Raw genomic sequence first — 26,547 nt, 5'->3', positions numbered from 1 at the left:
TTTCATTCTCCCTAGAATGCTTTTTCCCATTTGTTTTTTAGTTGTGTCTGGCAATTTTCTGACCGACCTTAAAAACTGAGCTTTCTCATCCCTATTTTTTTTTTTCACTTAAAAAACTTATTGAAGTATATCACTCGTACATAAACATACATAAACAATAAGTTTATAGTAAAAGTTGTGAAATTACGAAACAAACATGCATATCCCTATTTTAGACAAAAATAATCAGACTTCCTCCTTGTTTCCATGGTTCCATTATAGTACTGGTCACGTCACATTGTATTATATAATAATTATTGTTAATTCTTTGAAAGCAGTTACCATATCTGTCTCCATTACAGTTTAATAATTGTTTGATAGATGAATTAATCTGTTTCTAAAATATCTCTTCAAGGTATGCCACTTTAAAAATCTGGACAAGCCTTTTATGGAGGCACCATTAGCATAATGTAAAATTTAAAATAAGAATATTAATTTGCATAATTTGATTCAAATAACTTACTAAAAATTATTGTTATTGTGTTTTTAATATATGGGCTTATCTAGACCAAACTAAGTTTACTACACTTACTGAGTTTACTTACTGTGTGTGTGTACTGTGTGTGTGTGGTACTTTTTCTGTATAAAAATGCAAGAAGAATTGTGTCATCTTTCTAGTACCACTAAAATTATTCTCATTTGCTTATTATTGCTTATTATTGCTTAAATAATAGACTTATTTTTAATGTATTTCAAGTACACAAAATATGATCAGATTCTAAAGTTATTAGGGAACTTCTGTGGTAGGTTTTGCTTCATTAAAATATTGGAAAATAAAGAGGTCCATGAAAGATTTAAAATTCATATTGGTTTTCATCTACCTTTTGTTAAAAAGCCAGTATATTTAAAAAACTGCTTTCATCAGTGACTATAAAAAGCTAATTTTTAGCAAATTATTGAGTATTTTTAATTTATTTTTTGCCAGGGGCTTTTTTTAATTAAGTATCAGCCAGCGATTGAACCTGGCACCTTGTATGTGGGAAGCCGGCACTCAACCACTGAGACACACTGACTTCCCTGAGTTGGTTTTTTCATTTGTTTGCTTGTTGTTCGTTTTTTTGTTTTTAGGATGCACTGGGGTCTGAACCCAGGACCTCTTATGTGGGAAGCAGGCGCTCAACCATTTGAGCCATATCCACTCCCTGGGACATTTTTAGCAATTTAAAGAAAGGTTCCCCCCTTCAGTTCAGAATATAACAAAATCCAAATCTTTATTTTATCCTCAAAACTTAGCAATATTCTTAGCTAGTTAGAATCTTCCACACATTTATTTACCACTAAAATAACATCATAATATTAACTTTCAAATTAAATTTTAGTGCTGAGAAAAAGAGAGATGAAGCTGAAAAGTTGAGACTTATTCATTTCCTTATTTGGTGATTAAAGTCACCAAGCATATGCTTCAGAGAGAAGGGAAATTTTTCAGTTACTTTCAACTGGAAAATATGAGAACAGAATTCACTGCTAGCTGCCAAGTAATTTCTTCCTCCCGCTAGTGAAAAATATAGCTAGAAACATTTTTAGTTTGTTTTTTTAACTATGCAGATGATGTTGAAGCATGGAGCCAATGACCTGAATGAAACCTTGACACAGTTTTTCTGCTTGTTGATTTGTTTAGATTCATTTAGATAATGTGCTACTTGCTAAAAATAAATGTAAAATTTCTTACATGATTAACTTTTGAGCATAGTGGCAAGCAGTGGAGTATAATGACTAAATGATAGACTTGGATGTCATACAACCTGATTTTCAACTTCTGATTCTGTCTCCTTTTACTGTATGCTTGAACAATGTATTTAATTTCTCTAAGTCTGTTTCCCCATCTATAAAATGGGGATGACAGTAATACCTCACAAAATTAAATGTGAAGATAAAATGTCAGTAAATGGGGACGCAGCTATGGCTCACTCAGTTGGGCTCCTGCCTATCATATGGGAGGCCCTGGGTTTGCATCCTGGGGCCTCCTTGTGAATGTAGGTTCACCCATGCACTGCAGAGAGCCTCCTGGCCTGCAGACGCCACGATGCACCACCCAGCCCGCAAGTGTCATGGAGAGCTGACTCAGCAAGGTGATGCAACAAAAAAGGGAGACAAGCAAAAAACAACAACAACACAGTAGAGCATGCAGCATATGGACACAGAAAGCAGACAGCAAGCAAGCTGCAAGGGGGGAGGGGAAATAAAAATAAATACAGACACAGAAGAAGGCACAGTGAATGGAAGGAGAGAGCAGACAGCATATAAAAAAAACTACAAGGGGGGATAAAAAAATAAAAATAAAAAATAAAGAAAAATTTTAATAAGTCAGCAAATGTCTACTTAGGACAGAGCTTGGCATATAGTAATTCCTCAGATTTTAAAAATTAAATATTTTCCTACATGCAGGTTTAGTGCATTCTGATGAAGTCTTGACACCAGAGGTGAATTACTGATGAGGGTATCTAACTTGAAAGTTGTTAGATGTGCCTCTCAGAAACAATCTTAGGAATATTTCAGAGTCTTTTAGGTTTCTTTTTCAGATTTATTCCAAGGGTACAGATTAGACTAGAATAAATCCATGAAGTCTTTTCCAGAATGACTCTATAATATAAAGATATTCCTAGGCTTACTCTGAAGTTGTTTATCTAGGAGTCTTTCCAATTAGGAAGGTTGATGTGGAGATGCTTGCTTCTTGAATCTTTTGAATCAACAACTGAGTTTTTTCCTCTAAAATGAAAATAGTACCTATGTTTTAGAGTTATTGTAAGAAGAAATTGAGCCCTTTTAGCTAGGACTGGAGCAATTGCGCTACCTTATGCAAAGAAAAGAAAAAGGAGGAAGATGTATTTAAAAGTAAAAATACCATATATTAGTGTCTGTTGGAACCTAGGCATGGGACTACAGCTGAGACTCAGGAACAAAGTGGAACCAGGAATTTGAAAGTCACTGTGACTGCCATCCATACCCATCTCTATACCTTGGCTTTTTTCTTCTCTTTCCCTATGGACTAGCTTCTTCTGGTTTTACAACCCACAATCAAAAAATATGGCTGTCAACAGCTCCCAAGTTTACATAGCCACTATGAAAGACAGTAAGTTTTCCTATCTTCCCTTCTTCCTTTCCTATTCTCCCTGCTTCAGATACTTACCCCTGGATTTAGCCAGAATAAAAAGTTTGTAGAACAGTGCCTCCAAAAGCCCATTCCTATAACCTTTCAGATAAGCCAGCAGTGAGGTAGAGAGGCAGGGCTGAGAAGACAAATTAATACTCCACTAGACGGAAGAGGTTCCCCGTCTTAGACTATATATATCCAAGTAACCTGGGAGCCTTTTTTTTGAGTATTATCCTGCTTGATTTTCTCTAAGTTTCTTGGATTTGTACCTTTGTTCTCTGATGAGTTCAAGAATGATATTCTTTATAGTTTTCTACATCCAAAGTAGAAGCTGAAGCCTTTAAAACATAAGAAAAACATTCTTGAACTATACCATCAGCCTGAATCTACTAAATTAAAAACTTTAGGGAAGGTTGGGAGCCATGGTCTGTATTTTTAACAGACTCCTCCAGATGATTCTTATTTGTACTGAGAATGCTTGGCTTATAGTAAATGCTCAAATAAATAGTTGCTATTGATCAACTATGAAATTTACTGCATTCATCAGGCAAATGCAGTATGGAAAAATAGAAGAAGATCATCTCTGTGGTGTTCATGAAATACATACATTTCATAAAATACATGAATACATTGGTGTTGTGCCAGTTGAAATTTGACATTCTATTATAATTAATAAATCATGTTCAACATTCTGTTTCTCACAGGAAAAGCCATAGCAGCTCAAAAAAATTATTCATGTTTTGAAAATACAAGTTTCACTCTCTCTTCTCTTTGTTTCCTAAAATAGATATATAGCTTAGTCATCCAGATGCAGTAATTTCAGTTGTTCTGAGGCTTGTTGTCTTTATGTGGGGGGGTGGAGAAGAGGCATACTATTTTTAGTTGCTTTTCAAAAGGCTCTTTCTAAAACACTACTTTGATTATGTCCCTCTTCTAATATTTCCCATGTCCAGTGCATAGATTTTTCAGACTGAGTTTTTAAAATCATTCTCTTTCTTTCTCACACACTTAATATACAAACTCTCACTCACTCACTCACTTACTCATTTTTTTATCCAGTCTTGGTTCTTACTGCCTCATATCCCTTCCTTTGTTTTCAGGGATATATTATGCTTATTCCCCTTCGCTGCCTTTGAAGATGTAGATCTCTTTGCCTGGAAGGCTGGTTTTCTTGCATTCAGACCTCTTTTCTTTTCAAAACTCAGCTGAGTCCTGTTCTTCCATCCTGCTTCTGCCTCACTGACATTTTGTTTCTCTGAACTTCAGAAGCATTTAAATGTGTATCAGTCATTTTGACAAGAATTGTGTATGTGCCCACCATCGCCTGACTAGCTTAAGCTTTCAGACTGAAAATGCTCTGTTTTACATTTTTGAACACTCAAATTACTACTGCCTATTTATGGGAATTTTAGTTGACAGCTTTAAGTAATTTTAAAATACTTGCAAAATATTAATTTCAGTGGTATCTCAGCCATTTAATATCTTAATTCCTAGACATTGCCCTTGCACTTGGAGGATTCTTGCTGTCCTATTAGAGAATGTAGCAGAACTCCCCCAGATGGGAATTCAGTATTCTTTTAGTTATTTTGTGGATCTCCACCCAGCGAGACAATGTCCCATGAACACTTGAACATATTCATGCCTTAGAGGCTTGCCCCAGGTGAACCCCTTCCCATGTGTGCCCCCACATCACTGACACCCCACACCAGTAATCGTCTCCTGGCACTGCTGTGACCCTTCTGTTATCCCAAAACCTCCCCAAAAATGAAGCCAACAAAATAACCCAATAAAATTAATAAGAAAATGAAACAATAATTTAAAAAATAACCAAATGATAAAAAAACAATTTGAAGTAGTAAAATTTTTTTAGTTATTGTCTTTCATAACTGTAAGATCTGTTGCCCTGTATGTACAGTGACATTTTCTTCCATGCATTCCCACAGTGTCTTATTTTTTTTTTTCATTTTATCCTCAGAGAAGCTTTAGGATTCAGAAAAGTCTAATAGAAATACAGGTGATTCCCATATACCCATCACCCCCCCATTTTTCCCCTCTCCCTTATTAATAATATTTTGCATGCAGATGGTACGTTTGTTAAAATTGTTGTGCAAATATTAAAGCATTGCTGCTAACTATGGTCAATAGTTTACATTATGTGTTGGAGATTTGGACCCAAAGGGTATTGGGAATTAAAGAAAGAGAAAAGGGGGAAGAAAACAAAGAGCAAGAACGTGCGAGAGAGCTGGGATCAGGGGATCTGCAAGTATTAACTCCTCAGACAACTTTATTGTTTACAAGGAGCTCTCTGTATACCCCAGTCTACGTGACAACAAGCAGGAACACGTAGCCTACGTGACATCAAGCATCACCATGCATTAACTATCAGCATTACCCATAGTCTAAGGAATTTTTAAAAAAATCTTACCTCAAGGTACAAAGTCTAAATGTTCTATTCACTACAAAAGGTATGTGCTCATTTTTTCTTTCAGCCTTTAACAGCTTCATCCCATTTGCCGGGAACTCTTTAATTACTGCATTCCTTAGGTTGCAAGCGTAGCCATGGAGACAACACATCTCTCCCTGTGAGGCCACTGTACCTAAGTTTCCAACAATTAATGGTTTACATTTTGCATCATACACTTTATAGATTTTGACAAAATTTGAAGTGACCTGTATCCATTATTACAAAATCATGCTGAATAATTCTAATACCCTAAAAATGCCCTGCATTCCATCTATTCTTCCTCCTCCTCTCCTTGAAATCTATGGTAATCACTAAATTTCAATTTTTGAGGAGTAAGATTTCATAGTTACTTGTAATAATATTAAGGGTTTGACATACTGGTTTGTTTCTTTTATTAGGCACTACCTATATTCTCAAAGAATTTTTGTCCCTCTAATTGAGAACAGAGCAGAACTCCCCAGGATGAGAGTTTGATATTTTCTTGCTTCTTGTATGGATCTCCACCCACAGATAAAATAAACTATGACAAAGGGAACACTTATATATTATGTAGAAGCCTGCCCCAGGTGCACCCTGTCCCTAAGCCAGGTCCTTGACATTGATGATTGTACTTTTGAACCTTTTCTTGTGAAATTGAAACTTAGCCTAGTATTATATACTGCCTAAGAGTTACCTCCTAAAGCCTCCTTGTTGCTCAAATGTGGCCTCCTTCTAAGCCAAACTCAGCATATAAACACACTACCTTCCTCCCAGCATGGGGCATGACTCCCTGGGATGAGCCTTCCTGGCACTGAAGGGGCTTATTACCAAGCACCAACAGGGGGAAATGGTAAATACAAATGAGTTTTTATGGCTAAGAGATTTCAAAGTGAGACGGGAGGTCATTCCACAGGTTACGCTTATACAAGTCTCAGAATGATTTCATTGACTTCCACAGTAAACGGTGCCTCAAATAGCAGGCTCCCAAGGGCTCTAGAGATACCGGAAACAAGCAGGGCAGACAGCTCAGGTATTCAGCACTCTGTCAATGGGCCTTACTTTGGAATTTGTTTCCCAGTGTAACAGTTAAACTCATTTATATGTTCTCTACATATGGCTCTTCTGCCCCTTTTATTTGAACTTATAATTAGCACTATAATTGATAAATATATGTCCCAGAGATTTAAATCTTTGTCCATGTGCCACATGAGCCCTGAATTTAAGCAGACTTGCAGCACCTACTCTCCAGTTCATTGGTCTCACCTAGAACAACTGACAAGGAGCTGATGATGGACAACACCCATCCCAAGGAACAGAGAGCGTCTGTGACTGCAAGCAAAATAGTTCCATCTGTCTGCCCCATGGGATCTAAGCCCCCTATCAGAAACAGTGGGCATCACCATCCCCAAATCTGCAATATTGGGGAATGAACAATGGGCTAAAGTAGACTTATTATTCTATTGTAGACTTATTATTATTTTAGCAATGAAATAACTCTTATCATTATCTGTTAGCAGTGGCTACCAGATGTTCTGAGGGATGGGAGAGGGAAGGTGTAACTGGGAGCATTTTTAGGACATTGGATTTTTCCTGCATGACATTGCAGTGACAGATACAGGCCATTTATATTTTGTCATAATTTACAAAATTGTGTGGGATAGAGTGTAAACTATAATGTAAACTGTAGTCCATGGTTAGTAGCAATGCTTCAATATAGGTTCATCAATGTAATAAATGTACCACACTAATGAAGGATGTTGATAATGTAGGAAAGTATGGGAGGGGGAGGGAATGAGGCATATGGGAACCCCTTATATTTTTTATGTACATTTATGTCATCTAAAGCTTCTTTAAAAATAAAAAAAATAAAAAATGTATCTTAATACTATATCAGACTATGTGATATCGGCTAGTAAAGTCACATCTTTTGCTTGCTCAGAATGCATACTTTTTAAACAAAATTAGTGGAGGCCAGCTCATGTACACTTTTATGATGTGATTTTTATATACTACCTTAATGTACTGTATTTTTTTAAAAAATAGGTTTCTTGTATCAGCTGTGAGCATGTCTTTAACTTGAGTGGCTCTGTCAATCCTCATCTTGCTGAGGGACAGTAGCATGTCCTAGAAAATTGTAATGTTTAAAAAAGGTTTCTTCCTAGTTTGCCCCAAATCAGTGTAACTAGAAAGATAGTTTTAGAAATGTTCTGGGTTATAATTTTGGTCAAATAAATAGGATGTAAACAATGATAATAGAAATGGTTTTCTAATTGCTACGGGAAATAATAGATGTAGCGTATGTGCTTTAGTTGTTTTCCTTCGTTTTATAGAGTTTTTAGGAGTCCTAAGCTGACCTTCTATTTTGATAACTTGTGACTAAATTTGTCTATTTGTTTTTACATTTTTAGCGAAAATAAAAATTGCTTGGTGCTTGAGGCTTTCTCATTAAAATCAGTTCCATTAAAATGTTTCCTCTAAAGTGTTTTTATGTTGGGTTTGTTTTTTTTTTTTGGTATTTTTTTTTTAATTAGAGAAGTAGTGGGTTTATAGAACAATATTGTATAAAGTACAGTATTCCCATATACACCACCCTATTAGTAACCCCTTACATTTATTTAGTACATGTGCTACAATTGTTGAAAGCACATTTTTATAATTGTACTATCAAGTATAGTCAATGATTTAAATTAGGGTTCATTGTTTGTGTTGTGCAGTGCCATGGATTTTTGAAAGTCTTTATTCTAGTTCTACATATACAACCTAAAGTTTTCCCTTTTAACCATGTTCAAATATATAATTCAGTACTTTTAATTTCATTCACAATTTTGTTCTGCTACCACCACACACCTAAAAGTATTTTAACCGGTCCAAACCACCATTGATTAGCTTTTCACAGAATTTCTAGTAAGTCATTTTTTCACTCGAATATTTTAACCAGTCCAAAATCTATTTGGAACCATAAAATCTCATTCTAACACAGATTTAAAGTATTCTGCATTATATACTCCTACATATAGCTACATATAGCTAATATAACAAATACTTTTAAAAGGATGGTTAATTCTGTTTCCCAAAATCTCTAAGCTAAAATAATTTTACCTTAATGCTATTAAAACTATATCGCAGATTTCTTTTTTGTTTTTTAAGGAGGTAGTAGAGATGGAACCTGGGACCTCGTACATGCAAAGCAGGCACTCAACCACTGAGCTACACGTGCTCCCTGGAGGATTTTTTAAAGGGGAACAAGATTGTGATCTATAAAGTGTGAAAAGGACATTAAAAATTTTTATTTATAAGGAAAATACTTTAAGTAGCATTTTTAAATTGATTTTTGTTCTCTTAACTATAAAGATCTCACCTAATTTTACTTAGATGTTTGCCTGCCTCCTTTCCTCCCTCTGCCTCCCCTTCTCTCTTCCTTCTTTTCCTTCCTTAATAAAGCATAAAGCATATCTTTCTTGGCTTACTGTCATCCTTGTCATTTTATATTGAGCCTTTTGTGATTCTCGCATCTTAATACGTCAGATATGGCAGAAACTACTTAGCAGGTATTTTACGATTGAGGTATTATACATGATTCTGCATGTTAACTTGAGTAAAATACAAAATTCCATGCTGTATTTCTAACACATTCATACATCTTAAAGTAGGTCTTTGAGCAAAGGAAAAAAACCTTCAGAACTCAGCGATAAAACCCTGTCAAATGCCCTCCTAAATCTTAAAGTTTCCTGATACCCAGGTGTTTTTATAAGATTGGAATATTTTGTTGTGGTAAGGAATACTTCATTTTAAAGTTCTGACTTAAAGCTCTGACTTAAAGATGAGCGAGGAAGAAGAAAGGAGACTGAGCCCTTAAATCACAGTACTTATAAATGTATCCATATGATTTGATATTTATAAATTTAGTAATTTGGAATATATATTTTTTCATTCAGTTTTATGCTCATAGTTATTGTATCATCGTTGTTGTCTTGAAACACTTTCTGCTGGTCATCAGAGAGATTTGTTTTCCTATTCACTTATAATTAAATTTTCATTCCGTAAACTGATTTCGTTCCTTAGGTTCATTTACTTGCTACTTTTCCTCATAGCAGTAGTATCTAGCTATTTTGAACAATGGTTTTATGCTTTACAGATATTTCTGGTTTGTTTAAAGTAGTTACAACTAAATGATGCCATATTCAGGACATGGGAAATTTTATTTTAATGTTGTCTATCTCCAAATGTCTATAAATTCTAGGTCTATATTATCCAGTAGCCATTAACCCCATGTTCCTATTTAACTTTAAATTAATTTAAATAAAATAAAGTTTAAAATCCTGTTCCTCAGTTGAACTAGCCACATTTCAAGCGTTCAGTTTCCACATATGACTCAAGGCTACCTTATGTACAGCACAGATATGAAACATTTCCATCATTACAGGAAGTTCTAAAGTATCTTTGGGTTTGGACCAAGCAGTCAGCTTGAAGAGTTTTCACTATTTTGACCATTTTGTTTCATTTATTCCTTAACCCCTTTTTTCCTTGTCAAGATAGGAAGTCTTTGCCCTAACAACCTCCAAAAGTGGCCAGTGAATTTTTTTATTTTTATTTTTTGGGTTCATGGATTTTTAACATTTCAAAGTGACTCAGCCCATTACAGTCATTCTTGTTGATATTCAAATTATTCTGTCTTTAGTCATTTAAAGCCACTTCAGGTTGACTCCTGTATCCTTTTGCTAGGACCTCTCATTAGTCTTTGTGTGTGTTTTTACTTTCTGATAGAATAAGATGTCCCAGACTTACCTTGCACAGTTTCTGCCCCAGTCCTAAAATCAGCCCTTTCTTCAAAGCCCATGGATCCTTTTAGTGGAAAACGTATTTACAGATTGGGGTGCTAGGAGATACTGGTTGCTCTTGGGTTATCATTGCTCTAGGCTTAGAAAAACCCTATTGGGGGTGGGGGGCAGGGGAAGGTAGCATGAGTTCATACTGATATTTGTACTCAAAATGTAAGATTACTTGTTTTTTCCATCTTGATTTTTATATTTATATCTCACTTTTCTTATGCTGAAAATTTTTAGTCTCTCAGGTTTTTAAAAATTGTTGTGTTTTCCTTTAGTTTTGGTCTAGCCAAAAGAATCTTGACTCTTCTAGTTCATATTTATTTATAACCATCACTTCCAAAAGGAATTTGAGCAGCTTTTATTATCTAACTATGTGGGTAATTGAGATCATATAGTTTTGCTTGACATGGTTTCTGTGGCTGTAAAACGCAAGTAATTTTATGTATATTATTCATTTTGATAGGAAAAGCAATATTTTTAATCAATAGGTTTTACCAGTCTGTATCTTTTAATGGAAGCTTGGATATATTATATAGGAATTATTCTAAGAAAATACCCACTAGCAAAAAGAACAAAGGAAATCCGTGGTGAAAGAATACAAATGGCCAATGAATAGCTGGAGCATTCATTGCTAATTATTATGCTACTAATCAAGAAAATGCAAAATTAAAACAGTCATAAAGTACCATTTCTTGCTGTGAGATAGATTGGTTTTGGTAAGGGTATGGAAAAAGGACATTTTCACACTGTTGGTGGGAGTATAAATTGCTACAATATTTTTGGAAGGCAGGTAATAACTGTCAACATTAAAAATGAACATAAATCTTTCACAAAAAATCCTACTCCTTGAACATTATTCTATAGAAATACTTCCATGTATATATAAGAACATGTGTGCAAAAAAGATTTTCACTGAAGCATTACTTATAATAATAATAAAAAAGGAGCATCAAGTATTCTAAGTGTTCATCAGTAGGAGGATAGATGTATATATTATTGTGTAATTATACTGGAACCCTGTAGAAAATTCTGGCATTAACAAAAATAAGAGAGACAGCTTTCCACATACCAACATAGAAAGATGTTCTCGATATATTACAAAATGAAAAACAAAAAAGTTGTAGGCAATATTATATACTAAACCATTTTGTTTATGAGGAAAAAATCCCATGTGCATTTCATTTGGTCATTGGAAATAGTAAAGATTCTGTTTGGATACTTAATAATTTTGCCCTTTTTTAAAACAGCTTTTGGAAATTAACTGGACAGGACTAACTAATCTTCTAGATATCCCTGGATTGAAGTAAGTATTATACAATGTTTTATAATAGTTATTAATGATATAATGTATTTTTAGTTTATAAAAATGATATCAGGATGGTTGAGACCTATGTCTACTAGGTAGAATTAGTCAGTTCTAATAGACTCTCAAATGAAAACTGAGTGTAGTTGGGATTTCATATAACCATGTGTAAAACTACTTAAATCCAAATGGCCTAAAATTAGAATGGCTTTAGGAATGCTTTAAAGTGAGTCATTTTGTCTTTATTTTACTTTTCATTCATCATGAGGCATCTTCCCAGTCTTAGTAGTTTAGAAAAGTAGCAGCCTTTTAATATCAGGTATAGTAATTTTAAAATATGTTTTTATTTTTCCCAAAACAAAATGAAAACCTTAACAGTAAATATATTTCAAAACTAACCCTCTCCAGGTTCTTTTCAAGCTATAGCTAAACCCTTCCCTTTCTACCTTTTGTTACCTTTACTCATTCTGCCATGAAAGAAATAGGTGTCAGTTCTGGACCTAGCTAACTTTGTAGAACTCCTCTAGGAGTTTCAGTGTGAGAGATAAGGAACTTGAAGTTTTTATGCATCAGTAGGAGTCCCTTCATTATTCTATAACTATCTAGTATTTAAACATGAGAAAAATTTCACATAATAAGCATTTGAGAATTTTGAGGGCACATCTCTACTTTAAGAGAAATGAAGTCATTCTAGTAGTGTCACAGTATGTCCAATTCTGTCATAATCCATAATAAATGGTCAATGGTGATTATTCGTGGCAAACCTATTAGTCACAACCAAACAGTTCTGAAATTACAGCCTTCTAAACTTGCTTTCTCTGGTTTTACTATTTTATATGAAAGTTAAAATGCGTTAATTATTGGTTATAGTTCTATATGTTTCTAGTGGATATTTGCTGGTGTTTTTTTCTCTCTAAAACAGCTTAGAAATTAAATTATGTTAATTATTAATTATTATTATTAAACCTTGGGTTTACACTGTGCTTCCTATTACTGTATATTTGCTTTTGACTCTGAAATAGCCATTAGAAGAAATTTTTGTTTGTTTTTTATTTCATTATTAGGAGAAAATTAAGATTTAATAAATAGAAAAATTTCCAGCACGGCCCAGGATGAGAATCTTGGGGCCTCACTAATAAGAGGGCACAGACAGGCTTTAATTAAAACTCACCAGTCTCTGGCAGGGGTCAGGAAGTACCGCTTGCCTCTCTATCTCCTGGCTATGGCTTGTCAAATAAATGTTACAGGAGGCAGATGTGGCTCAACTGAGAGTGTTCATCTACCATATAGGAGGTCCAATGTTCAATCTCTAGGGCCTTCTGACCCATGTGGTGAGCTGGCCCACGTGCAGTGCTGCTGCGCAAGGAGTGCTGTGCCATGCAGGGGCGCCCCCACGTAGGGATGCCCTATACACAAGGTGTGCGCCCCGCAAGGAGAGGCACTCCATTTGAAAAAAGGGCATCCTGCCCAGGAGTGGCACCACATACACGAAGAGCTAACGCAGCAAGATGACACAACAAAAAAAGAGACGCAGATTCCCAGTGCTGCCTGATAATGCAAGCAGATGCAGAAGAACACAGTGAATGAACACAGAGAGCAGACAACGGGGGGCGGAGAAGGGGGTTAGGGGAGAGAAATAAATAAAATAAATCTTTAAAAATGAAGACTTAATAAATGGAGACATATTCATAAGAAGTCTTTTTTTTAGGTACTGTGGTTTACTGGTTATGGACAAATATTCTTACGTTTAAGAAGGAAAGGACAACTTAGAAAGATAGGATAAAGTGTTTCTTAGAATTCTTGGTTGCAAACAACAAACCCAACTCAAAACTGTTTTAGACAAATACCTACTTACCTACCTACCTACATATATACATAATATTTTTAAAAGTCAGTTTATTTTATTCATTTACCTGAAAATATATATTTAGTGTCTACTAAGAGCCAGCTGCTACTCTTAGTGCTTGGGATACAGTTGTGAACAAAACAATCAAAAACTGAGCTCTCGTGGAGTTTACATTCTAGTGGCTCACTACCAGGATCATGAAACTGAAAAGCCTGACTTCAGTCACAGCAAGGCATTGATATCTAAATGATACCATAGTGCTCTCTTTTTTTTAAAACACATAATTTATTCCCATTAATAACTCTGTAGATAGCACATATGAATCAGGTTGTTCAAATGATGTCATCAGGAAACTGTGTTTATCTAAATCCTGACTCTATTCTGCTTTGTGTTGGCTCTAATCTCCAATAAGCTTTGCTTTCCTAGTGGTCCCTGGCATCTCCAGGCTTGCTTCTTCCCTGGTTCAAGTCCAAAGTAAAAAGGAATGAGTCAGCAAAACTCCAGATGTTATTGTGATTGGCCTGGCATAGGCCGTGTGCAGTCACTGTGGCCACCAAGACTGGACATGCTGATTGGCCTTATGCCTGGATCACGAGCCCATTTCTGGAGCTGGGGGTGGGCTCATTCTCATCCACGCTACATGGACTGAGACAGAGGATGGTATTTTCCTCTTAGGAAGTGTAACCAACAGGTGAAATAAATACTTAGCTGAACAAAATCCTCAAGGATCCAGTATCTCCAGGTCTCTCCAACTTTTGACTCCTCTTTTCTCTCTGTGCCTATGTTTTCAGTCAGGCTCTTGCTATGTAGTAGCAGCTTTTAGCTTCTATTCTGCAAATTTAGCAATCTCAGTAAAAAAAGAATCTCTTTGCGCTGGTTCCAGAAAGAGTTCAAAGGTTGACTTTAGTTTGTCATCAGATGCCCATCCTTGAACAAATTCCTGTGATTCTAATGATCAGCAGTGGGTCTTATTCTCATTCTTAGGGAAGACAGAGAAATGGGTAACTTGCATGAAAAAAATCTATTCAAACTGTAAAGTATGAGAATGGGGGCTTCCCCAAAGGAAAAACTTTCACTAGAAGTAGGGGGAATGGATGCTTTTTAGCCAGGCAAAAACAACACATATCTAATACAGATTAGCGTAGAAAAAAGATTAACTTATCTCTTCATAAATAGGGTAGTGCTGTGTTTTTTGTCTTTCTCCCATTTTAAACTGTAAGGTCCTTAAGGTAAGGTACCATATCTTGTTTGTCATTGAATAACAAGAGCCTAGCTCAGTATCTGACTTGTGGTAGGTAGTCAATCATTATCCATTGAATAATGATGGCTATCACCCTGTACCAGTAGGTATTTTCATATGCACAGTTACTTTACATAAGTATTTGAATAATTTTAACATCTAAAAGAAGTACTGGCAAGAAGTATGGTTCTTAAAAAAATGTTCAGTTCAAGTAAAGGTATTGTGTAGCAATAAAACTTACATTTAGATATGCTTTCAAAAGGGCTTTCACATGGCAGATGAATTTGGAGTTCTGTGCCATGTCTGAGGGCCCGACTTTGGAATTTGTGTTCCTGAGTGTGATGGAGCTAGACTCAGATGTAACCTTTCTACACGTGCCTCTTCTGTCACTTTCACTGAACCTGTGATTGGCACTAGGGATGGTGTATACTCAGGAGACTTGAATCTCTGGACTGGCCATGTGCCAGCTGGGCTCAGAGCCTCAGCAGAATTGCAACTCCTACGCTGCGGTTTGTTGGACTTACCCAGGTCAGCTAACAGGGAGGTGAAGAAGGTCAACCACCACACCAGGGAACCAAGAGTGCCTACAACTGCAAGCAGGAGAATCACATCCATCAACCGTGTGGGATCTAAGTCCCCTCTCCATTTAGAGGTGGAGTGGACCTCACCATCCCAGGGTCCACAGAATGGAAGAATAAAATATGGATTAGAGTAAACTTACTGATATTCTACTATAAAAATGTTGTGATTAGTAGTAGAAGAAATTGTAGCATTGAGGTGGAGAAAGTGGCCACAGTAGGTGCTGAGGGCAAGGAGAAGGAAGATGAGATGTGATGTGGGGGCAATTTTGGGACCTTGAGTTGTCCGAAATGATATTGCAGGGTCAGATGCTGGGCTTTATATATCCTGCCATAACCCACTGAAAGTATTGGAGAGAGTATGAACTACAGGGGAAACTGTTATCCACGTGGTGCAGCAATACTCCAAAATATGTTCACCGAGTGCGATGAGTGTGCCATGATGATGGGGGAGGTTGTTGGTGTGGGAGGAGTGGGGTGGGGAGATGGGAGTATATGGGAACCTCTTATGTTTTTTAATGTAACATTTTTTAAAATGTATAAATCTTAAAAAAAATACAATTTACAAAAATGATGGGTGTGGGGGGTGGGGAGCGGGTTATGTGGAAACCTCATATATATATATATATATATATATTTTTTAATTTTATTTTATTTATTTCTCTCCCCTTTCCCCCCTGCCCCAGTTGTCTGCTGTCTGTGTCCATTCACTATGTGTTCTTCTGTGACCGCTTCCATCCTTATCAGCGGCACAGGGAATCTGTGTTTCTTTCTGTTGCGTCATCTTTTTATGTCAGCTCTCCATGTGTGCGGTGCCATTCTTAGGCAGGCTGCACTTTCTTTTGCGCTAGGCGGCTCTCCTTATGGGGCGCACTCCTTGCACGTGGGGCTCCCCTACGCGGGGGGCACCCCTGCATGGCAGGGCACTCCTTGCGCGCATCAGCACTGCGCATGGGTTAGCTCCACATGGGTCAAGGAGGCCCGGGGTTTGAACCGTGGACCTTCCATGTGGTAGGTGGATGCCCTATCCATTGGGCCAAGTCTGCTTCCCCATCTTAAGTATGTTTTTTAATGTAACATTCTTTGTCATCTATTACCTTTAATTAAAAAAATGTTAAAAAAAAAAAGACTTGACATCTCTAAAAAAAAGGAACTTTCACATACACATTATTTAATTCTCACAATTACCCTAAAAACTGGCAGAAAATATGTTAAAAGTACATTTGTTTCTTTAGCCTAAGTAATTTTATTCATATTGCTGAGTTCCTTGTGCAATGTTGGATATAAAATTATTAAAGTATTCTATACTGAAATAAAGTGATTGATAATGTGTGAAGAGAGTAAACTGCAAATTCTTTTATTTCATTGGGAGCTATGTCTACAACAGCAGAGAGAAAATTAGTTATAAACCTGGAATGGATAAATGACTGTTATGTTATTCTCTGCACTTCTATCTATATTTGAAATAATTTATGTCAAAAAAATTTAATGAGAGGTATCTTATTCAATATGCAATCTGTGATAAAGTTATTTATGAAATTATGAAGTGTTAGAATATTACCTTGTGTTCTAAGAATAAATTCTACTTTATTGTCACCACAGCAAATAAAGCAACTAAAGTACTGAAATGCTGGTTTTAAATATAGTGCTTGAGAAATTAGACAACTATTCTGTAAATGAGATATTAATATCATGTTTGTGATAAGTTTATTGTTAAAGGTTATAACAGCTGTTGATAGGTCTGATAGTTGATTTGTTCCTTTTACCTCCCAACTAACAGTGGTTTGTCAGATACTATCATTCTGGATATAATATCAAACTATTTGGTGCTGCCTAATCGAATCACAGTTCCTCTTGTCAGTGAAGTTCAGATAGCTCGGTTGCGGTTTCCTATACCAAAGGTAAGTCTGTTTTACCATCCATTAATATTTTAGAACAGTTATTGTTGTAAACCTTTTCAAATACTTGGACATTATAACTTCTTGTATTTCTCTTAACAACTAACTTGTTACAGTATCTTATATCTTAATTCAACAAATGTTATTGCTAATCATAAATGACAGCTGTGAGTGGCACAAACGATTTAGTTATCTTAGAAGGCACATATTGTATCTGTTTTCATTAAAATGTAACATCTCTATGAGAGAATTGCCAGTTTTCCTGGAGGACATCAAGAGAACTTTGTATAATGATTTATAGACATTTTCTCTCAGACATTAGAGTATGGTTATCTTTGGAGTCATTTTATAAGTAACATTAGAAGAAGACTCCAATTACAAATACCCTTAATAAAATGGGAAAAGTATGGATTTGCTTTGGAATCAGTCAGAAATAAAGTTGAATCATAATTCTTAAGTTTAGTAGTAGCTTCACTTTTGGGGGCATATTATTTGGCACATCTAAGCTTCAGTTTCTTCATCTATAAAAAGGGGGTTAGAGATGTTGGAGTCATCTTCATTTGACTAAACTAAATAACTGCATTTAAAGGTTGACTAAGAACATTAAATTCCTTCTGCTGGGTCATTGAAGAAATGATTGAAATGAACGATCTCTCAGTCTGTTTTTCCTTCTGAAGTTAATGAGAGCTTTCAGCAATTCTGGTGTTTTAATCCTTTGTTTAGTCTCAATTTTGGATTCTTCTTGTCATAAAAGGTTGTTACTTTAACAAAGTTGTTGTAAGAAGCAAGCTGCTTTCAGAGTCAGTTAAGCAATCTTGTCATGGTAGTGTGTGCACTGAGTAGTAATATTGATACATACAGGACAACTTATTTTACTAAAATGGAAGATGTTAAGTTGGTCCTAATTCAGTGTGTGTGTTATTCTTTCATTTTTGCTTCCTGAAGTGGAAGTAGTCATCTTTTCCTGAAGCTAATTAAATTTTTTAACACCCCAATTAATTTGTTGTTTAAGTTAATTATACTGTTGGCATTGAGCAGATTTAATGTGGTACTACATGTTAGAAAAGAATATCTTTTTTTTTACTTAAAATTCTCATCCCTGAAAAATGCAAGAATTCCTCTTCATGTAAAAATCATTGTATCCCTTTGCCACTTACGCTTTTTACACCCTGAATATGAGGGAGTGCCTAAGTCTACCCAAATCTAACCTTCTTTAACTATATGTGATTTATATGGCCATTATCATTTAAAAATGTTGCTAGATTATCTAAACTTTAGACATACAAAAATAAAAACAAGACATTTTAGACTGTATAGCATAGCGAACCTTCTTTTGAAAAATGAATATGGCTAATAGTACATGTATAAGAATGTTTTTTCTCTGAAGCAGAACAAATTATATTAATGTTACAAGAAGTTATACAAGGGTGCTATTTGGGCAAATATACAACCAAAACAAAATATGGACAATAACATATAGTAATACATTAATAATTTTCCATCAGTGGTTAAAAAAAAAAAAAGCAAGCATGAAAGAAAATAGAGGATTATTTGGTGACCCAGAAGACTGATTATAATCTGGCCTGTTGTTCCTTTCTAATCTATCCCTTGCCACTCAGCCCAATCTCATTCTTCCTCAGGCTAAGCACAGTCTCTCTCTAGTACTTTTGCAATTAGAATCCCATCTGCCAGGAAAGCTCTTTCTCCAGATATCTATATGGTTCCTGTCCTTTCCTTTGTCAGGTCTCAGTTCAGATGTCATCATAACAGAGAAGCTTCTTTCTTCTCTCTAGTTCTCCTTATCTAAACCAATACCCCTCTGACAGTTTCTTCACCCTGCTTTAATTTTTCTTGTTCACACGTGTCACCTGAAATATTACGTATTTTTCTTAGTTATTGTCTTCTCCCCCTGCTCGAATATATATTGCACAAGAAAAGGATCTTTATTTTGTTCACTTGAATCCCCAGTTCTTAGAACAGTACAGGTACATTGTGATGGTTCCGTATTTATTAAATGAACAAATGAATAGTCTAAGCTTTTGTTCTTGTTCTTTTCAGGGTGTTCTAAGGATACATTTTCTTGAAGCTCAGGACCTCCAGGGAAAAGATACTTATCTTAAGGGACTTGTCAAGGGAAAGTCAGATCCCTATGGAATTATTCGAGTTGGCAACCAAATCTTCCAAAGCAAAGTTATGAAAGAAAATCTTAGTCCAAAGTGGAATGAAGTTTATGAGGTAAAATATTGAATCAAATAATGTAACTACATTTAGTTTGGTAAACTGATCAGGTATATCTGAATTCTGATTCTGGTCCCATAGTGGTTTGGATTAATTTATTAATTTAGGCAGTAATTTAAAATCTCTTAGTGTTAATTTCCCATCTTTAAAAATTTTTGTAAGTGTATAACCATTTGTACCTACCACACAACTTTCTTGTGGGGAAAACAAAATGCTGACACGTAAAATTTTTAACCTTAAGTATAATGCTATCACAGTAAATAACTGACATAATTTTCATTATGTGAATAGTTTATTGTCTTTTCTAATTAAATGTAATATGTGGTTAAAAACACATGAGTGCATAAAAAATGAGAGAAATTATATTGTGTTCTGTAACCTTCTCATTTAATAAATCTGGACATCTCTACATGTCAATAAATATAGGTCTATATAATGTTTAACATTCAATCCATTAAATAGGTACCATACTTTATTACCCAGAGAAGTCTAGGCTGTTTTCAATTGAGTATTATAAACAATGCTGTACAAATGTAATGTAAATGTGTATTTCTTTACCTGACCAAGTTTTCTACAGATAAAGTTCCTCAATGTGGAATTCCCAGATGAAAAGTTACAGATTTGTTAAAGGACTTAATATATTTTTGAAAAATTACTCTTCCGAAAAGTAGTGCAATTTATACTCCTACCAGCATCCCATTTTCCCCACTCACTTGTCAGTCCTGTATGTTGCCAGATTTTTTAATCTTTGTGTGGTTGTAAAATGGATAATTTGTGGTTATTCCAGGGATTAACAGATTGTCAATGTTGAAATGTAAAACTTTACGGACTAGGATGATGTATTCTGCATCTTTGCATCTATCTCAGACCCTTAAACAGTACCAGGGTGGTTGATACCCTGTGATCATGTTTTGGAGTGATTGAACCTGACCCATCGAGATGTAAATCCAGATAACTAAATAACAAACTCAATAGTATTTCAAAATCTCCCAGTTATCAAGAAATAATTGTGCTTGACAGTAAGAAAATATAAAGCTTTAAAACCTATTTAGTTCTGGAGAAAAATACATGGTATGTTTATTATAATCTTTGTATTCAGTACATGACTATATTAGTAAAAATGCAAAAAACCTACTAATCAATCATTTTTCAGGCTTTAGTTTATGAACACCCTGGACAAGAATTAGAAATTGAACTCTTTGATGAAGACCCGGATAAGGATGACTTTCTAGGAAGGTAAATCCTTTGTGAATGTTTGAAGGAACTTATAATTACTTTCTTCATAATCACTCTTAAAATGAAATATAACTTTAAAAATGTATTTATGGGTGTGTATATTTTAAATGACTTTTAGATATAATATTTGTTTCATCTTAGATTTCTTAAACTTTTCCCCCCTAGAAAGTTTCACATTTAAGTAGGAGGAAAAAGAACTTTGAGATCCTGATGTTCATTTTGGTAGCCATTGGCCACATAATAGCTATTTTAATTTAATTAATTAATTAAAGTTAAATACAATTAAAAATGCATTTCCTCAGTTGCACTAGCCACATTTGAAGTGTTCAAGAGTCACATGTAGTTAGTGGCTACCCAGGGCAGATATAGAAATTTCCATCATCACAGAGAGTTCTCTCGGATAGCTCTTCGAGATCAAAATGAGTTTTTAAAATATTGATGGCAAATCTTTTATCTTCAAGGTGTTGAGTTAATTTTTGTTGAGACATAGGAATTTACATTGTGCCTACACATTGGGAAAACAAATATTCATTTGTTCACCTTCCATTGAATAGCTAGTATAGTGAAAAAATTAAGGTTTTAAAAAATGCACTTCTGTTTAATATTTATCATTTCATTGAATTCATTTATTACTTAAGTGAACTTATTGTGCCAAAAAATATGATAAGGAAGATGACATTGAAGAGGTTTGGGCATTGTCAAAAATGGTCTTGTATATTATGCTATGACTTTGGAATTCATTCATAAGGCAACTTAACAGGAAGCAATTGAAGGATTTTAATCAGGGCAAGGATAAGATCATATTTGCATTCTAGTAAAATTCACCGTGTATGTTGGATTATCAGTGAATGAAATTGTAAACTGGGAGACCAATTAGGCGACTATGATAATAGACCAGGAAAGAGATAATGAGGTTCTAAACTGAGACATTGCAAAACAGAGAGGAGGGGATGGCTACAAGGAAAAATGAGTATAATCATCCCATCTCAGTCATGGAAAGAAAGAGTGAAATTGAGGATGAATTCCAGGTTTCTGGCTTCTGTGAGAGATGGTACCGTTCTTTGAAATCAAGTATCCAAGGAGCTGGTTTGTTTAAGGGGAAATACAATGGGCTTACATTTAGACATGCTGAGTGAAAAGCTTGTCTGGGACTTAAGTGCAATGAGCAATTGATTATCTTGGTCTTGAGCTCAGAAGCAAAGTCTGGAAATGAGGTACAAGTTATAAATCAATATGCATATAACTGAGTCCATAGTGATGAATGATACTACTAAGAGAGAAGGTATAAAATAAAAGGGCTGAGATATTTTTAAACATTTTTGGTACATTGTAAATAGTCACATTGTAGGGAAGACTGGCCTTTTTACAACTCTAACTTTAGCTAGGCCAAAGTAAACTACTGTGACCTCACAGAAACTCAACCCTGCTGTTTTCCCCACCTCTCTTTACTCTCAGGTATAAGCTTGTGGAAGCTTTTGGAAGAACAGTCTGCTTCTTGATAAACTAAATAGCATTTTGTTGCATTTCTGAAATACTTTTTTTTAATAGACAAATGCTTCAGGTTATTTTAGTTATAAGAAGTTTGTTTCTGTGTTCTAAAATTATTGTATTGTTATTTCTGTAGTCTTTTGATTGATCTTATTGAAGTTGAAAAGGAGCGCCTTTTAGATGAAGTAAGTTTTCTCTGAGTATTGGTCTATTTAATAAACATTGACTGAGTATCTCCTATGTGCCAGAGGAATGTGGAACCACCATTTTTGTTCCACCTATATTATGCAGGAATCCTAACTAATATTATTATATAAACTTAACATTTGCTTAACAAATTTTAAGAATTTAGGCCTTTTAGTAATAGCAAAGTGAAAAGAAATTTAAGAGTCAAATCAGCTAGCATTTGAGTACCTGCCATATGCTAGAAATTCTCTGATTTTATTTTAAACATGTCTCCTTCATGAGTTAAGGCAGAGATATGTGAAAAGCTCATTAATAATAGAAAATTTAAATACAGTTGGAGGGAAGTAGATGTGACTCAACTGATAGAGCTTCTGCCTACCATATGGGAGGACCCTGCATGAGTGCTCAAGTGAGTCACACAGCAAGATGATGATGCATCAAAAGAGAGACAAGGCTCCCCTTGTCAAAGTGAAGCAGAGCATCAAAGAGCAAAGTGAAGCAGGAACTGAGGTGGTGCAATTCACAGGGAACTTCTCTCCCCATCAGAGGGCTCCTGGATCAAATCCTGGTGAATCCTAGAGGAGAGGAAATGAGAAGAGAAGACAATACAGACAGCAAAAACAGCAGGACAAGAGAAGGGGGGGGAGGCAGGGATTTTAAAAAATACAGTTGGAATTAATAGAGGAGACAGCACAATGCAATCTATGAGAAATTGTTACATGAAAGATAAGTATAAATGCAGTGGGAATTTATAGGAAGAAGACACTATTTCAAGCAGGGATAGTGCTATCAGAATGAAAAGTTCAAAAAAGGAAAACTTTGTGGTGGCTTTTGAAAGATTTGGAACTTTGGATTTAGATAAGTGAAGCATTAGTAACCAAATCAATATTGAGTATCTAATACTTTCCAAGTACATGTTTTCCTCCCATGCATGTTCAGCATTTATTCAACAAATATTTCTTGTATGCCTATTATGTGCCATATACTGCCATACAGTGTTGAACAAAATAGAAACAAATCCTTGCCCTTACGGCAGACTCTTACCACTGAATGTTTAGGACCCATCTCTGATTAATTGCTTTCTGGTTTTTAAACTGAAATAGCTGTATATATACTATTTTCGAATGGTATATAAGTGATGTATAAAAATGATTGTTAAACTATTTGATATTGAAATTTAGGATTTGGGATCAATGTTATATTATCTCTTAGCCTATAAAATCCACTAAAGTTGATATATAGAAGACTGATAGTACTAGAAAACATTCAAATCTTTCAATTAATCTTAATTCCCTTATGAGTAAAATAGGGATAATAATAGTACTTGTACAGTTGTTGTTAGAATTAGATGAATTAATCAATGAAAAGCATTTAGAATAGTTTCTGGCAAGCAGGAAACACTGTATAAATGTTGACTCTGCTATCATCATTATTTTCAAAACATAAAGTCTCCAACTATTTGAAGAGTATGGATCGAAATATGGCAAGATTCAGTCTTTCAACATTAATTGAGAGCTATTGATGCTACACAGTTAGTGAGCAACTTCTGACATTTGGATACAGAGTTTAATTTGAATTTCAGATTCAGGAGAACTTTTGCTAAACATTATTTTCTTTTCAGTGGTTCACTCTGGATGAGGTTCCTAAAGGAAAGCTGCACTTGAAACTAGAATGGCTCACATTAATGCCAAATGCTTCAAATCTTGATAAGGTACTCTAAAGTGTTTTTTCTCAATAACCAACCAGGCCTGATAATTAAGATTAGTGTCTTTAAAATTGTGTTGCTACTGAATTTAAAAAAATTATAGCAATAATTTTGAATATTGTGCTGCAAGTCACTACAGTAGGTTCAGGGATAAATTAGAGATAATGGGATTTTTAAAAATAAATTTATTGTTCATTAAGACCTATTTTATGAAAGCTTCAGATATTGTGCTTGGTAGAGTATAGTTAGGGATTTGGAGAGCCACAGATCGCCTGAGTGTTTCATTTTATTGATTTGTATTCAAGAATAGTCTGGTCATTAAAAAGATATTTATTGATTTAGTTCTCTCTAATTGTACACTATTAGATAATTTCTCTACTTTTCTCATTTTTAAGCATAATAGACATAATAATATCACATAGAAATATTGCAAAATTTTGAGGAAACAAAGGTTTATATTTTCCTGTTTTTTTAGGTGCTAACAGACATCAAAGCTGACAAAGACCAAGCCAATGATGGTCTTTCTTCTGCATTGCTTATCTTGTATTTGGATTCAGCAAGGAATCTTCCAGTAAGTAATGCAGTGATACCTAATGTGGGTGCTTATTTCCTTCTAGCAAATCTTGCTTGAAAACCACTGCTTTGTTCAGCCACATTGTACCAATTGTTCCTGTCTTGCTTGTTTTTCATGTTCACTTTGTCTAAGAAAATAGTAATGTAGAGGTTATACATTTGTATTTGTTTCATAAGTATATTTTTATGTTTATAAATTTTATTGGATTTATTCAGGATTTTCAAAATTATCTTTATTCTGACATGTTTTTGTGGAGAAATCTCCTATACATTGGTAAAAAATATGATTAGGAGAAGAAGATATCCTGTAGAAATCTTTATTAAAATTTTTTTACTTAAAGGTGGAAATTATATCTCTTTGGAGTAGGAATAAAATAAAGCAGATTTTATTACAAACCCAAAATTCATTCTAGCTGCAGCATGGCAGTGGATGAGTTGCTGGGACTTAGCAATTTCCAGAACATGAGGTAGGTGACAGTGATATTAGGAAGTGGAAGGAAGTAATGTCTCTAAATAATCTGCTATCAAGCATATGACTTTCTACAGCTTAAAAACATGGGCTTTTCTTTGTATCAGAATTGTTTTGCTCTTAGAAAAAACTGTAATATATAGTTTTTTTTAATTGTTAACTATAATCATGAAGAAGAAAAATAACATGAAATCAGTCATGTAGAGCATAGTATGATCCTTCCACTAAAATACTTAAAACCCTACTATTTATGTTACCATTATAAATGTTAACATTTTTCATAATTTTTTGAGTGCCCATTTACTTGTTCAAATAGGTTTCATCCTTGCTTTATTTCAGTGTGTCAGTGGCCAATTTTGTTGAAAGAAAGACTACTACCACCAGATACAGAGTTTTTTCCTCCTAAGATTGTCTGTTGCCTAAGTCTTCATGCTTACTAAAACTTTCATTGATCTAATAGTCTTCATGTGCCTTTCATCTTTTATCAAGATTGGGTATTGGGTTATACTTAACTTGATGAGATGTACAAGAACACAAAGAAGCACTTAACTCAGTCCTTTATGATGCTATGTTTTGCAGTTTACATTATGTTTCATCTTGACCTATTATGTTCATCCAGTGGAGTCTCACCTTAACATAGTTAAACTAAGTTTCCTTATTGCTCATGAAATATATACCCTTTGTTTCATCTAGCATTTTTCCAGTTTTGAAACTTGCACATTACTTTGACTTTGCTCAAAAATGAAGTAAATGTACATTGTACATTTGTACCATTTATTTAAAGTTATTGGCAATTAAAATCTGATCATATAATTTCTTTACACCAGGAGGAAATTATATTGTATGTAATTGTACTCTTTCTTTCAATGAAGGTTTCTTGGCTGATTTTTACTCCTTAAATTTTTACATTTCTCTTAAAGTATTTACCTTAATCTTTTGACCAATCTTCCAGTCTAAAGTCTGTGACTTTATCTGTTACAATTTTATTTTGGGGAAAGTTGTTTCACTGTGATTTAACTGTTTTATAGAATTTCTGGTATGATAGAACATTTTGTTTTTAACCACAGTATTGTATGTTATAAAGTGCCTGATAGAAATGAATTTGTCATATTATTTTAGCATATAAAGAATAGTATTGCTGAATTGGGAAGAAAAGTTTAGACCTTTCTTTAGAACTGTGTTTTGTCACATTAAATTGCAATTTGAATAATGTCACATAAGCAAAAAAATTGAAGTGAATTTGTTAACATGTTTATTAAAAGAGCACTTTGTGCATGAAGTATGTTATGGCTGTCAGAGGCAAAGAATTTGCAAAACCACTGCCCTGTTGGGTGTTTATTTTAAAACAGGCACATTTGCTGACTAATTTTCACTGTGAGTTATTGTGG

General features: G+C 34.7%; 1 protein-coding gene across 3 annotated transcripts in view; it reads left to right on the top strand.

Annotated features, from left to right (window-relative positions):
* The window catches only part of ESYT2 (extended synaptotagmin 2), a 110,624-nt gene that overhangs the window by 53,412 nt on the left and 30,665 nt on the right, over positions 1 to 26,547 (top strand). For all 3 annotated transcript variants that reach the window (XM_058297623.1, XM_058297620.1, XM_058297622.1), the window contains exons 7-13: positions 11,647 to 11,702; positions 17,147 to 17,267; positions 19,323 to 19,499; positions 20,656 to 20,738; positions 22,363 to 22,411; positions 24,034 to 24,123; positions 24,593 to 24,688. In XM_058297623.1, coding sequence (XP_058153606.1) covers positions 11,647 to 11,702; positions 17,147 to 17,267; positions 19,323 to 19,499; positions 20,656 to 20,738; positions 22,363 to 22,411; positions 24,034 to 24,123; positions 24,593 to 24,688 — 672 coding nt within the window. The remainder of the gene's footprint in view (positions 1 to 11,646; positions 11,703 to 17,146; positions 17,268 to 19,322; positions 19,500 to 20,655; positions 20,739 to 22,362; positions 22,412 to 24,033; positions 24,124 to 24,592; positions 24,689 to 26,547) is intronic.

This window comes from Dasypus novemcinctus, chromosome 5, assembly GCF_030445035.2.
Source record: "Dasypus novemcinctus isolate mDasNov1 chromosome 5, mDasNov1.1.hap2, whole genome shotgun sequence".
NCBI classification, from domain to species: domain Eukaryota; kingdom Metazoa; phylum Chordata; class Mammalia; order Cingulata; family Dasypodidae; genus Dasypus; species Dasypus novemcinctus.
This window is presented reverse-complemented; position numbering and strand designations above follow the sequence as displayed.